At 43.4% G+C, this 13,569-nt stretch overlaps 1 protein-coding gene across 4 annotated transcripts in view; it reads left to right on the top strand.

Annotated features, from left to right (window-relative positions):
* SEMA5A (semaphorin 5A) overlaps window positions 1–13,569 on the top strand; it is a 421,628-nt gene that overhangs the window by 358,190 nt on the left and 49,869 nt on the right. For all 4 annotated transcript variants that reach the window (XM_074329094.2, XM_074329093.2, XM_074329090.2 and 1 more), the window contains 2 exons: window positions 1,108–1,289; window positions 4,241–4,384. In XM_074329094.2, coding sequence (XP_074185195.1) covers window positions 1,108–1,289; window positions 4,241–4,384 — 326 coding nt within the window. The remainder of the gene's footprint in view (window positions 1–1,107; window positions 1,290–4,240; window positions 4,385–13,569) is intronic.

Below are 13,569 nucleotides of genomic sequence, written 5' to 3'. Positions count from 1 at the left end.
CTTACTTTTAAGCCCTTCAGGTTTTGCACCATTTCCCATGAGCCGGACATGCATCTGAGTGTGTGTGTGTGTCTGTGTGTGTGTGTGTGTGTGTGTGTTTGGGGTATCAGGAGGGACAGCCACCTACCCACACGTCATACACAGAGCAGCCCCATGGTACCCACGTGACACAATCCAGTGCTGTACTTTGAAATCCCTTCTTCCCACCGTTCATTTGTTCAGTAGCTCAGTAGCAAAAACCATGTACCCTGTGCAAATCCAGCCGGTGAGCCAAACCTCAGTCATTTGAACAAAGTTCTGAAATGTTTTCAATGTGAAAATGCCACAAACATAGAAGCGTCCCCTCTTTTTCATATGCCTCCATGAGAATTTTTCTCCCTGATTCTCCCTTCCCGCCAAACACCTATATGCCAGGAGCAGGTGAGGGAGGCTGTGGCTCTGTGGGCTGTTAAGAATGAGTCCTTATCATCTAGATGGGTGTTGTCCGAGGTGGAGCATCGTTTGGATGCCATGAGGGAAGCACATGAGTCCGTCCTCGGGTTTGTGAAACCAAAATGGAACTCAGCATCACTTCCTCATGGCCCATGCAGCGCTTTTACTTCTCATGGGCCCTTAACTAGACTCCGCTCACCGTGCCAGCCATTTGACAAGTAAATTAAATGCGGTTACTTTGAGACGACATGTGAGCCAGGCCAGGTGTTAAATGACTACTGTTTGACAAATCTTTCATTTTATTAAGATACATAAAAATGCAACAGAATTGTACACCTGTGATTTTTCACTCCAATCCTTCTTGTTCCGTGGGTTTCTCACATTAGTGGCCAGTTCTCCCATGACGTGATCATCAAGCTGTTAGCAGCCTCCACGCCCCTCCTCGCCTCCTGCTTCATCTCCTCTTTTCCTCCTCCCCCTGCCACCTCCTCCATCATTATCTCCACTGGTGACGTCTGCTGCTTTATTTTGAAACCCTTCGCTCTCCATCCCTTTTCACTGTAATATAAAATATTCTAAATGCATGCCGATCGTCTTGTGAGAGACCTTTCGTGTTTTGCTCTAAGTTTACAGCCTTACGCCCTTTCTGACACCCTTACTTATATCTCTTCCTAGACGAGGAATCTCACTGTGGATGGGCACTTTGGTGCGTGGTCCCCGTGGACACCCTGCACGCACACGGATGGCAGCGCCGTGGGAACCTGCCTGTGTCGCAGCCGCTCCTGTGACAGCCCGGCCCCCCAGTGTGGCGGCTGGCGGTGCGAGGGCCCCCGCATGGAGATCGCCAACTGTTCCAGGTGCGTAGCTCCCAACAATCAGCCGTCCTTTTGTGTGTAAACTCAGACTGTGGAGGAGGTTGGGAAAGCATTCTTCATATATACCTTCCTATTTCAAGAGAAAGGCAGAAAGAGACAGGGACACCTACCACTTCAGAATACGTGCTCTATGAAACTGTAAAGTAGATTACAGATCAGAACCTACTCGTATTCCTAGGTTCCTCGTTAGATTAGGAAAAACATTGCTAATGTCAGCAGTACGACCGTGTTTCCCCGAAAATAAGACCTAGCCGATCCATCAGCTCTAATGCGTCTTTTGGAGCAAAAATTAATATTAGACCTGGTCTTATTTTAATATAATATAATATAATATAATATAATATAATATAATATAATATAATATAATATAATATAATATAATAGATGATAGATGATATAATATAATACTGGGTCATATATTAATTTTTGCTCCAAAAGATGCAGTAGAGCTGATGGTCCAGCTACGTCTTATTTTCAGGGAAACATGGTATTGGCTTGTTTGAGGGAAACATCCCTGCCAATTACAGTCTCTTTCTGGAATGTGTGCCCTGATAGTCCCTTACTAACAGAACTCAGTACATTTGTTGTGCTCTGGCATGATCCACGTGGCTCTTCACAACTGTCTCTTCCTTTTGCCAGTGTCAGGGACCCCCAATGGTTAGAAGTGAGCACTATGGGTCCCTCCTTTCTGACCTTGCCATTAGGTGGTTCCTAAGAGTGAAAGCAAGTCTCAGATCAAATTTAGGCTGACACACAAGACGGTAACACAGCCTGTTCTCAGGAATGACGGCGTCCCAGCTCCCTGTCCGTCAGGCATGCTGAAATGCACACACGTGAGAGGTTCACATAAAGCGGATGTGAAGCTTCTGGTAGCTGGTCAGCCAACCTCTAGTCAGACCAGGGAAAGGCATCCGCTCTTATGGTGGACACTTCATGAAGGCCAGCCCCAGCCTTGTACCCAACGTGTGCAAGGACAGAGGCACACACAGTGTATCAGCTCATCCACTCTTGGACGCATTAATGCATGAATCCAAAACTATCCCTAGTAGCCCATATGCTAATAAGTGACCTGCTCACGCAGATTCAGAAGCAATATGCGTTGTTGGAAGCAGCTTCCTCTGGTGCGAGCACCAACGTCAGATAGTTGCGGTCGTCTGAGAAGCTACCCACCTACCTCCATTGTTGATTTCGCTGGGTCTGTAAAGGACAGATCTTGGGTCATAACTGAAGTTCTCATGTGCACACACATCCATCGCACTGTGATGGGCTAGCTCTCACTGGCAATGTTTGTACTTGGACAGTTGGGTTTCCTGGCACAGTTGTCTTCACAGCAAATTGCTCACCTGCCCCCTAAAAGAATGTTGATAAACTTGATGCCCCTCAAATACCTGAAAATTGTCATCCAATTGGTTTCACCCAAAGTTTCAATATTTGCAAAGGTAGCATGTCTGTTACATCACTATTGAAATATGGAATCTTATGGAATTTAAACACCATAGTAATTTGCTAGCTACCTTCACATTTAAAAAGATTGATGATCAGATGCTAATATTCAGAAACCTTATGTTGCTCCTTCTCTTTAATTTCCTATTTCTATTCTATTCCTTATAGAATCTTATCCTAATATGTTATGTTTTTATGTTTGAAAGTCTTATAATAGTCACCCTATTATACTTGTAGGCAACTACCACAAAAACAGATTCTATAAATGAAATTTAAAAAAGCTTATTTCTAATAACCATTAGGCTTTATATCTTAAAATTAGCACATAATTAATCTAAACAGCATTACCATTACCCATTTTTGGCAAATGCTGATTTAACATAAAAAATGAGATTTTATTGAAAATCCGTTCCTTAAGGCAATTGCTTTTAATTCCCAATTACTGTTTCTACTCAGGCATGTATGCAACTTCTTGCCTGAATCGGGCAGGGCTTAGAATCAATTCCATTCTTATATTTTATTTTTCTACTTCTAAGTGCAGACAAGTATTACTCCCATCAGAAGATAGAAATGTAAGATCACAGCACTTTCACTCACTTCTCTGAATTCTTTCGAAGTTATCTCCCAAAAGTGCGGTAATCTAACATCAAAGATTGTTTTTAACGCCCGATGTCAGTTGGTACCTGTTTATGCTGGCCTTCAATTTTGTTGGAAGCAAAACATTGGAAACCATCTAATCTGCAAATTGAATTTTTTGCTTGGTCAGTACTGTCAAGTACTTTCTCAATTTGTGCAAAGTACATCAAAGAGCCTTTGAGAAGACTGATCAAATGACTCTAAATTCACCCTGTTATCCTTTATGTGTGGGCACCTGTTCAATCCAATACACTCAGAAAGTGTTGGAAAATTCCAAATATTCCTAGTTGAATACATTTTTCAAGTATAATGTTTTTGATTATACACTTTTTCTCTTGACATCATTTAAATATATGTTCTCAGTGCCTTAGAGCAGCAGATTAAAGATATTCAATTTATGAAAAGAAATCCACAATATAAAGCAATCAGCTAAACCAGTCAGACTGTACCGTCAAAGCAGGGCCAACTCAGACTTACTGTCGCTCAGAAAAATCTGTTTTTTTTTCTTTGTAATTAAAATAAACATTTGTGCGTCCTCATGACACCACATCACTTCTGAATTCTAATTCTTAGTGAGGAGGGAGGAAGGAAGAGAGAGAGATTAAGACATGTAATTAGCTAATAGAAAGGTTTCCTACCTTGACTCTAAAATCAGATACCTGGGAGAAAAATCTCACAGTAATTGAGAGTCCCATGACACAGTACATTGGTCCTATGGTCCCAGTTCCTTTTTCCTTCACAGCCCATAATCCGATGGTCCAGGTGGGCGAACAATTGAATTTGGAAGTGGGTGCAGACAGGGGCTGGCCTGTGAGCCACTTTGACTCAGTGACCCAACTGCTTTGTCTCCCCAGGAATGGCGGCTGGACCCCCTGGACCTCCTGGTCTCCCTGCAGCACCACCTGTGGGATCGGCTTCCAGGTGCGACAGCGATCCTGCAGCAACCCCACGCCCCGGCACGGAGGCCGGGTGTGTGTGGGACAGAACCGCGAGGAACGGTACGTGCCGCTCCGTCCCAGCATCGCCCTTCTCACGCTTCAGGTCATTCCAGCGTGGTTGGTTCCCCTGAAGTTTTAGTCTGGGATCTAGCTTAGCTTCTCTGTGGTGTCTCTTTCTGTTGAGCTGTATCGTCCCCTCCTTGTCCTAACATCCTTTAATTATGGCCAAAGCCTTGTGTCGACAGCATCAGTGGCCACCATAGTCCCTGCAGGTTGGCTCAGCTGAGCAATTTCCAAAGGAATGGAGATCCAGGGACAGTGGGCAGCTCTGTGCTGGGCTCCTGGAGACTTGGCAAGTAAGTCTGGCGGAGAAAGATTGTTCTTGTTAGAATTCAACTAGACCAGTTTCAAAACCTACAGTTTCATGTCGGACCTAAGGCCGTCCTGGGTCCATATGGTATTGGTCAGATGAAGTCAAGTTTTCATCAGAACTAAACTGAGCAGCTGGAGTGTAGGTGAGAACATGTTCAAGGTTTGGTTTATATTTATAACTAGTACACACTCGTCAGTTAACAGGTAGCCTCAGTGAAGCTACGGGATCACCCAGAGTGGGGCATTTTTCCCATGTGTGTTTTAAGCTTTTAGCACATCAGGAGGTCATTTGCATTCAGTCTTGTACTTAACACTTTGTTCCTTTTTATAGAATCAGACATTTTATTTGGCCTTCTCAAAATCTACAGTTGTGATAGTGGACTCTTTTTCACAAATTTAAAGCACATTCCCATTTATGATCATTGGGAGAATATCCAAGTAGATTAATTTTGCATCACTTTCAGGATTCTTATTCTGCCAAACCCACATAAACTTATTGTACTGATCCATGTGAAACAAAATGGCTTTCAGTGCCTTTTAATTAAAATGTAGTAAGGCTTGTATTTGGTGATATGGGTTCACTGGGAGCCTCATAAAACCACTGTATGCAGTTATTTCCTACGTGATTAGTATTTATATAGACAAAACCAACAGGCTTACTATATACATAATTCTCTACTAGTTATTTATTACAACCTCAAAGCAACTGGAGATAATCATTCTTTTCTTTCTTCACTGTGTTCCTAAATTACCAATTAAGATTTCATTCCTTTTGACTCAAAGGGAAATGAAAGATGATTCTTACAAAGCAGGGTTGGTCATTTCTGAGTAGTTCCCCCAAGATATTCTTGCGCAAGTCTGGCATTTCCGATCCAACACCAGTTGATAAATGGGAAAGCCAATTATAGGAGAGCCGTCTCCCTACTATTTCCAAGCCTTGTGAGATCTAAAATTGGTTGGAACTTTGACAGTGCAACACATTGTCACATAATACAGCCCATTCAGGCAAAGCCACCTTGATCTGTGTGAAGCCATCCTTAGAATCACAGCCCCTCCTCAGACCTAACACCTGTTGTCACCTTTCCTGGACTGAACACACAGAAAGAAGCTGTGTAACTCTGTGGCTAATATATACGTATGTTCTATATCCAATTACAGTTGTTCTTAAAGCTTTGTTTTCAGGCAAAGATCAGGATGGCTAGTGTGTTTGGAGGACTTACATTTAAAAAGGCCGTTTTTAAATGCTCATTTGGGCTAGATGAATATTTGGTCAATGGAGGAAATTTGGATTTAAGTAATAAAGGAATGGAGGGCAGGAGTAGGGACTATGTAACATTTTTAGAGAAGTGAAGCCTCCCTATTGAACAGCCTTTCTTAGGGGCTATCAAGGGGTTAATGAAAACTAGAAAACCAACATGGTGCCCCTTCTTGGTCTTCACCAGGAAAGTTCTTAGATTTCTTTGCCGTGTTCTGTGCGTATTCTCTCCACATGAGTAATATAAAGGGATAACATCCTTTGCAAATGTTGGAGAACTAAACTCAAGATTAAAGGACATCTTTTGTACCTCCTTGGGAAGGTACAAAAGACCAAGGAACAAGGATACACAATCATTAAACACAATCACCTCATGCGTATTTAAACACCAACAACCCTAAAGAAGTCCTGAGTGGCTACAAGTGAATAAATTGATTCTCCCAAAAGTTGTCCTTAAATTAAGGCCAGGATTATAGTTTAGTGACTTTTGATTTGAGACAAAATCTCCAATAGGTGGAATAATTCGATGGCAGTGTTATTGTAACTAAAATCTCAAAAATATTCATATCACTTTTTTATGCAGTAATAAAGAACATATCTAATTTACATTTTACATGTACTCTAAAAAGTTTGACCGCTTTGCTTTTCTGTTCTAAAATGTCCTGGAAAAATGATTTTCTTGAATATCAGGAACTGAGTAGAAGCACCGAATCCCAAAGGGGCCACCATGGACATCAGTGTGAATATTATCAAAACACAAACCTCATTATCTGCATTAGTTTTCTCCTGCTGTGTGACAATAGTTCCACAAGCTTAGTGGCCTAAAATCACACACATTTATTGTCTCACAGTCTCAGGGGATCAGGAGTTTCCAATATGACTTACCTGTGTTCTCTGCCTGGCCAGAACTGCAGTCCCACCTGAAGCTCTCCTGGAGAAGAATGTACTTCCCAGATCGTGGGGTTGGTGTCAGCATTGAGTTCCTTGTGGGGACCTCAGTTTCTCACTAGTTAGCCAGAGACTGCCCTGAGTTTATTGCCAAATGAACCTTCGCATCATGGTCACTTACTTCTTCAAGCTAGCAAGGAAAAGTGTCCCCTTGCAGATGGGCATTGCAGTCTTACATAATGCCATCATAAAGTGGCATGCCACCTGACCTTGCCATATTCTGTTAGAAGTAAGTCGTAGTTCCTGTCTACACTCGAGAGGGTGACACTATACCAGGTGTGGATACCAGGGGGCAGGGATCACTGGGGTCACCTTAGAGTATCTGCCATAATCAGTTGTTTATCTGTCCCTGAGTCGTTCACATTCCTTCCACACGCAAGATGCATTTCACCAACTCCCAAGGTCCCCATGAGTTTTATGCCATGAATTCATCTCCCCAAATTCCAGAACCATATGTAAATCATCCTCAAATGTGAATGAGGCCCTCAGGATGTGGTTCCTCTCACTCTGTCAACCTCTAAAATGAGAGACACGTTATCTGCCAGCAACACACCCAGCGTGCAATGGTGGGACCGGCAAAGGGCAACACCACAGACATTTCTGTTGAAAGTGGGGAAAACGGAAAGTACAGAGGAATCGCTGCTCCTCAGAAATTCTGAAACCTAGCCAGACAGGAGCTGGGAGGTGCTCCAGGAAGTCTCAAGGCCTGGCCATAATTCTCCGTGGTTCTTGGCTCTGCCTTCTAGGCGCTCAGTTCTGCTTCCTGAACCTTCCTTCCTTCCGCCTAAAAGGTAACATGTGCTTGCCTGCTGCTGAGTGCTTTCATCAGCCTGCTTCCTGCCGTAGAATTGCGGATTCCCAACAGCCTCATTTCATTGGTACTTTCTCTGTACCTTTCAATCCAAGCTCGTATTTTTGCTGAAATAAACTCTGTGGGTCTTCCCTGGATTTCCGTGTTGTTTGCTTCACTGAACAAAACTACACCCACAGATCATTTTGAGCTGGTCCTTCTTTACCTGGGGATGGTGTCCAGATGTCTGAGGGGCAACACCCTGTAGCTCGCCTGTGATTGAGAGGGTCTGGGAGGCACACCCTTGCTCTTGACCTTTTGTGAGAGGCCCCTTTGTGTGACTGCACGCTACTCTGACCCTTTGATCCTTCTGAGGTGTTTAACAAAAGGTTGTACAGTCACATCCTCAGCCTTTTACGCTATGCCAGTCACTCCTGGCAATGCTCAGAAGCTATTTCTTTAGCATCTTTTGCCATCAGGAGAGGCTCAGAATTTCTAATACTGTTCAGTCCTGGTTCCGTCTATTTAATATTTTTTCCCTCAATTTTATTTTTTCTTTCTCCTGCATTTAACAATAAGCAGCAAGAAGAGACCAGGCAGCCCCTCCAACACTTTACTGGAAATTTCCTTAGTATATAACTAGCTCACACTTCTGTGTTCCACTTCCCATAATGCTTCAGCAACAATTTTGGAAGCTCTCTGCCTTGAATATAACAAGGCTCTTTGTTCCACTTTCCAGTAAGATGCTCTTATTTCCTTTTTAACTGTGATAAAGTACATATGACATAAAATGTGCCATTTAACCATTTTTATGTGCACAATTGAGTGGCATTAATTGCATTCACACTATTGTGCAACCCCAGCTATTGTCTATTTCCAAACATTTTTCATCACCCCAAACGGAACCTGTATAACCATTAAGCAACAACGCTCCATTTCCCCTTCCTTCCAGCCCCTGGTCACCTCTAAGCTATGTTCTGTCTCTATGAATTTTCCTATTCTAGACATTTCATCTAAGTAGAATCATGCAATACTTGCCCTATCGTGTCTGGCTTATTTCACTTAGCATGTTGTGTTCACGGTTCATCCATGTTGTAGTCCGTGTCAGAACTTCTTTCCCTTTTTAAGGCTGAATAATATTCAACTGTATGACGGTGCCATGTTGTGTTTAGCCATTAACCCATCAATGGATGTTTGGGTTGTTTCCACCTTTTGTCTATTGCGAATAATGCTGCAGTGAACACAGGCATATGGGTATCTGTGCAAGTTCCTGTTTCATTCCTTCTGTGTATATACCTAAGAGTAGAATTGCTTGGTCATATGTTAATTCTGTGTTTAGAGTTCTGAGGAATTGCCAAACTGATTTCCACAGCGGCTGCACCATGGTGCATTCCTAGCAGAAACATACAAGGATTACAGTTTCTCCACAGCCTCACCAACAACACTTGTTACTTTAAGTTTTTATAGACCTAATAGGTGGTGTGTCACTGTGGTTTTGATTCACAGTTCTCTACATACTAATGACGTTGAACATCCCTTTATGTTCTCATGGGCCATCTGTAGTCTTTTTTGGAAATGTCTAGTCAAGTCCTTTGCACATTTTCTAATTGGGTGGATTTTGTTGTTGCTGAGCTTTAGTCCTTTATCCTTCTTCCTTCTAAACCCTCGCTGGCAACATCCTCAAAATCTAGATTTATGCTAACAGTCTGTTAGGTTTTCTCTACCCTGCTCAAAATTCTACTTGCTTCTACCCTGGTCCCAAAGCCGCTTTCCCATTTTCAGGTGTTTCTGACAGTAGTGCCACATGTGTAGGTACCAAAATCTGTTTTACTGGTTATTACATAGTAATCTTATCACCGACTCAGCTGCCTAAAGCCCCATGTGGTTATTGGCTCACAGGTCCTGTGGGTTCGTGCCTGGACACATTGTATCTGTGTCCTGCGTTTGAGGATCTCACAAGGCTATAGCCAGGGATAGACCATGGCTGTGGCTTTACCTGAAGCTCGATTGGAGAAGGGTCTGCTTTCCAAATCCCATGGCCGTTGGCAACATTCAGTTCCCTCAGTTCCTTGGCAAGTGGGCCTTCCCGACCTGGCTGCTTGCTTCCTCAGAACCAGCCAAGGAGGGTTTTCTTGAAAGAAGGGCATCGCCCTCTTCTGTAACATAATCATGAACGTGATATCCTGCCATCTTTGCCACATTCTGTCAGGAGCGAGTCACGAGTCCCCCCAGCACTGAATGAGAGGGGACTACACAGTGTGAGTTCTAGGATGTGGGGATCACAGTAGAGTTAAAAGTCAAAGGAATGAATGGGGTTTTTTATATGATTATTGTTTGCCTTCGTGGGTGTGTTTACTTAGTCCTGGGGTGAGCCAAAACTGTGCCTTTTACAAGTCTTTCCTCTCCCCTAATGGGTTTTCTTAGCTTTCATTTGGGGTGAAAATTAATATTATTCTAAACTCAATGTATGTCCAATTTCTCTGGTGCCACAAAAGATTCCATCATTTCAGTATGGCTCAGCAAAGGGACAATCACTTAGAAAGAAGCAAGGAGGAAATAGTTGTGACAGGACTCTGATTGGTGCAGGCTGGCAGAGTGCAGGGAAAAGCTACCGTGGACCTAACCGGAACAGAACGCAATTTACAGCAGAAAGAAATAGGAAAAGAAATGTGAGACAGTGTTGAGAATCTAGTCTATACGGGATTATGAAAGGCAATTCTTTTCACAGAGACGAGGTTTATGGAAAAATGGATAATTTATGGAGACATATTGCAGGGTCACTAATTATCTTTTAAATGCAAAATGAGAGTGAGCAGTCATGGGCAAAATTAACATCTTAATTTTTAATGCCTCATGAAATGCATCTGTGATTTTCAGTGCTTTAAGATACTAGAGATACAAGAGAACCCATCAAATTTCAAAAATGTTTAGCGTGTTATTTGGTCAAAACCAGCTGCACATAGAGGACTGGAGCGAGGAGATCCAACAGCTGGCCTATTGTGCAGGAATCTTACCCACAAATTAATACAAATCCTTTCAGAAGCAGAGTCACCACAGTAACTTACTTCCAGCTTCCATTTGTATTTGTGACCATGAAAGACTAGTTCCACAAGAGTGCTTCTCTTAGGATCACTTGTCAGAGGAGTGGGAGAATAAGGGGGACAAAGGGACCCCACTTCCCTGAAATTGCAGAGAATCAGTTAGGGGCTTGCAAGAGCTCTGCCTCTGAGCACACTCTCTCCCATTGGATTTGTGAGTGAAAATCCAGACGTAAAGGGACAGGGCTAGCCCAGCAACTTCTGGTTCCCGCCTGACCTCCCTTGCAAAGGGTGACATGCACATATCCTGGTGAGGCTTTTCCCCCAGGACCACTGTAGATGGAGACAGAGAAAGAAAGGGAAGGCAGGTGGTGGGCAATCTTAAGGGCAGCCACCTATGAAACTGATGAAAGCTCGGGGCTGCATGTCGTCTTCAGCTTCTGCAATAGATTTTTAGCTGCCATAACGTGGGGCGTTTTCAGAGCTGGTGTGAAGCAGGCAAATGGGAGAAAGTTGTGTGCACCATGATTTATTTTGCTGTGGGGAAATGGTAGCTCGGTTACTGTGGTGACTCTGCTTCTCATTAAAAGTCAAGGGTCTTGTATTTCCTTTGCTCTCCCTACTCCTTTATTGTTTGTTTGTTTGTGTTTTCAAAAGCGAAAATTAGGGCCAAGGCCTCCAGGAGGTCCATGCCTTTTAAATGTCAGTGGGTCAGCTTTTAAACAGGAGGCCGTCTTCTCCTCCTTCTGCCCAGTGAAAGAAGCTACCAAACCCCATGCGTATCCCTTCCTCGCCTTCTACCGCAGTCAAGCTTGTCTAGCTTGGAATAGTTCTCCCTTGGATTGCTGCAATCCAGGTTCTCCTGGCCGGTATTTGCCCCATCAGCTCTTTCTGCTGGTGGCCTCACCTGTCTGCATGTGGAGATTTTGAATTAAATGCTGCGACTTCTGATGTTCTGAGCTTTCTTGACTTACTCCTTCCAAATGTGTTCTCCAAACAAATGGCAGTTTCCTCTTGGAACAGTCCACGCACCAACACACCTGTTAGTAGTCAGCGAGCAGTCGCGATGTTTTATTTATTGTAACTCTACACATGTGCACGTTTCCTAAAGTCACATTCCTTTAATCAATTGTATCCACAATTTTGTTTTGGCTCTTTTATCTAGAGGTCATACTCTCTTACTTAGAAAGTCTTTCCTTTACCCTCCTACACAGACGAATGGCCTTAGCCCTGAGCTCTGAGACTCAGGGCCCTGGGAGATTGTATACGACTTCTTAAGAAGGAAACTTCATGTTTCTTTTTGCTTCAAAAATGGAAAAGATGAAGAAGAGGGATAGCTATTCAGTTCCATGGGCTACTTTATGTGAACATTTAGAGAAATGAAACGATCTGACTGGTTGGTTCTTGACTTTCTAGAGGCTTTCTCATGCCAGGACATTTCAACCCTGCCTCCGGAAGTAAGGGTGCTTCCCAGTTTCAATAGAGAGGCTGACTTTGGACTTTGTTTATTTGCTTGTTTGTTTTTCTAAACATTCACACAATTGCCATATCTTACTCCCACGATGCCAAACCCCATAAATATATCTTCCTCTTCTCCTCCACCATCATCATGTTTATCTAGCTTGGAATCTCTCCCTTGGATTGCTGCAATCCAGATTCTCCTGGCCAATATTTGCCCCATCAGCTTTTCCTGCTGGTGGCCTCACCTATCTCCACACTCAAGCATGGAGAGCTCCTTAAATCTCACAGGCTCGGGTCCTCCAGTGAGATGAGCCACCAACCCCTGGAGACCAGTGTCCACCCTCTGACTCGGACAATGCTATTTTGTCTCTGGAGCTCTGTGGGATTTCCTTGATTTCTTGTAAATAAAGTTCAAGGTCTTCCACCCTATCAACAAAGATAGATCATTCCACTTCCCGTCACCTTTTTCTGTTCTCTTTTCCTCAGTCCCCTGTCTTACTTCATTCTTCCCATCTCTACCTTCCAGTTTTTTCCAGAACGTCAGCCAATGCTCCATCTGCCTCATTCTATTGACCCCCTTCAGCTTGGCCTGGCTTTTTACTTTTCATCGCTGTTCCTGAAGGCTTCACTTTTCCATGGATTTTTCCTGGTTTGATGGAAAAAAACCACTGAACCTTACCAGCATTTGCTTTCAGGGAACTATGTTCCCCAAATTCCTTTTCCTGGTTTCTGGAAAGCGGCTGCCATGTGCCCCTGTTTTCTGCTCATTAAAGATCGTGCTCTCTCCGCTGTACATCCTGGGCTTGTGCCACCTCAGGTTGTAAGCACCTGTGACAGGAAGCACTCTTTGTAGCATCCTTCGCATGTGCCCTGCAGGATTAAGTGTTTGTTAGTAGTGATGACATTAGGGTGACTGATGCAGCTTCCTGCAGGGGCCCTCCTGCCTTCTGCTTTTGAAGGCGGATGGCCTGGGGTGGCGAGACAGGGACATCTTGCATTGCAGTGTTCTCTAGCAGCTCCATGTGTGCTTAGTAGATGGCGGGCTGGGTTTCGATAGTCCTTACGTTGTCAGATGTGTCTCACTAAATTAGGCCAAGTTCAGAGTAGCGTCTTCCTCCCTATGAGCTCTAACCCATAAAACGCCAGGCTCTTTCTTATTTTTGTTTGTTTGTTTATTTGTTCCCCTCACTTAATTTCATTTGCAGTATTAAAGACTGGGGGAGTCTTGATTCATCTACAGCTAAAGAAGGGCTTACATATTTGGCTAAACATTGCCAGTACGAATGTATATTTAGAAGTATATTCAATTGCTGAAAAATAGGACTAATGTTTGTAAATGGTAATTCAACTCTGTTTAGCTAACTGGTGGTCTTTTAAGTTA

The sequence above is a fragment of the Rhinolophus sinicus genome, chromosome 3 (assembly GCF_057876585.1).
Source record: "Rhinolophus sinicus isolate RSI-liver-muscle chromosome 3, RSI-T2T, whole genome shotgun sequence".
Taxonomy (NCBI): domain Eukaryota; kingdom Metazoa; phylum Chordata; class Mammalia; order Chiroptera; family Rhinolophidae; genus Rhinolophus; species Rhinolophus sinicus.
This window is presented reverse-complemented; position numbering and strand designations above follow the sequence as displayed.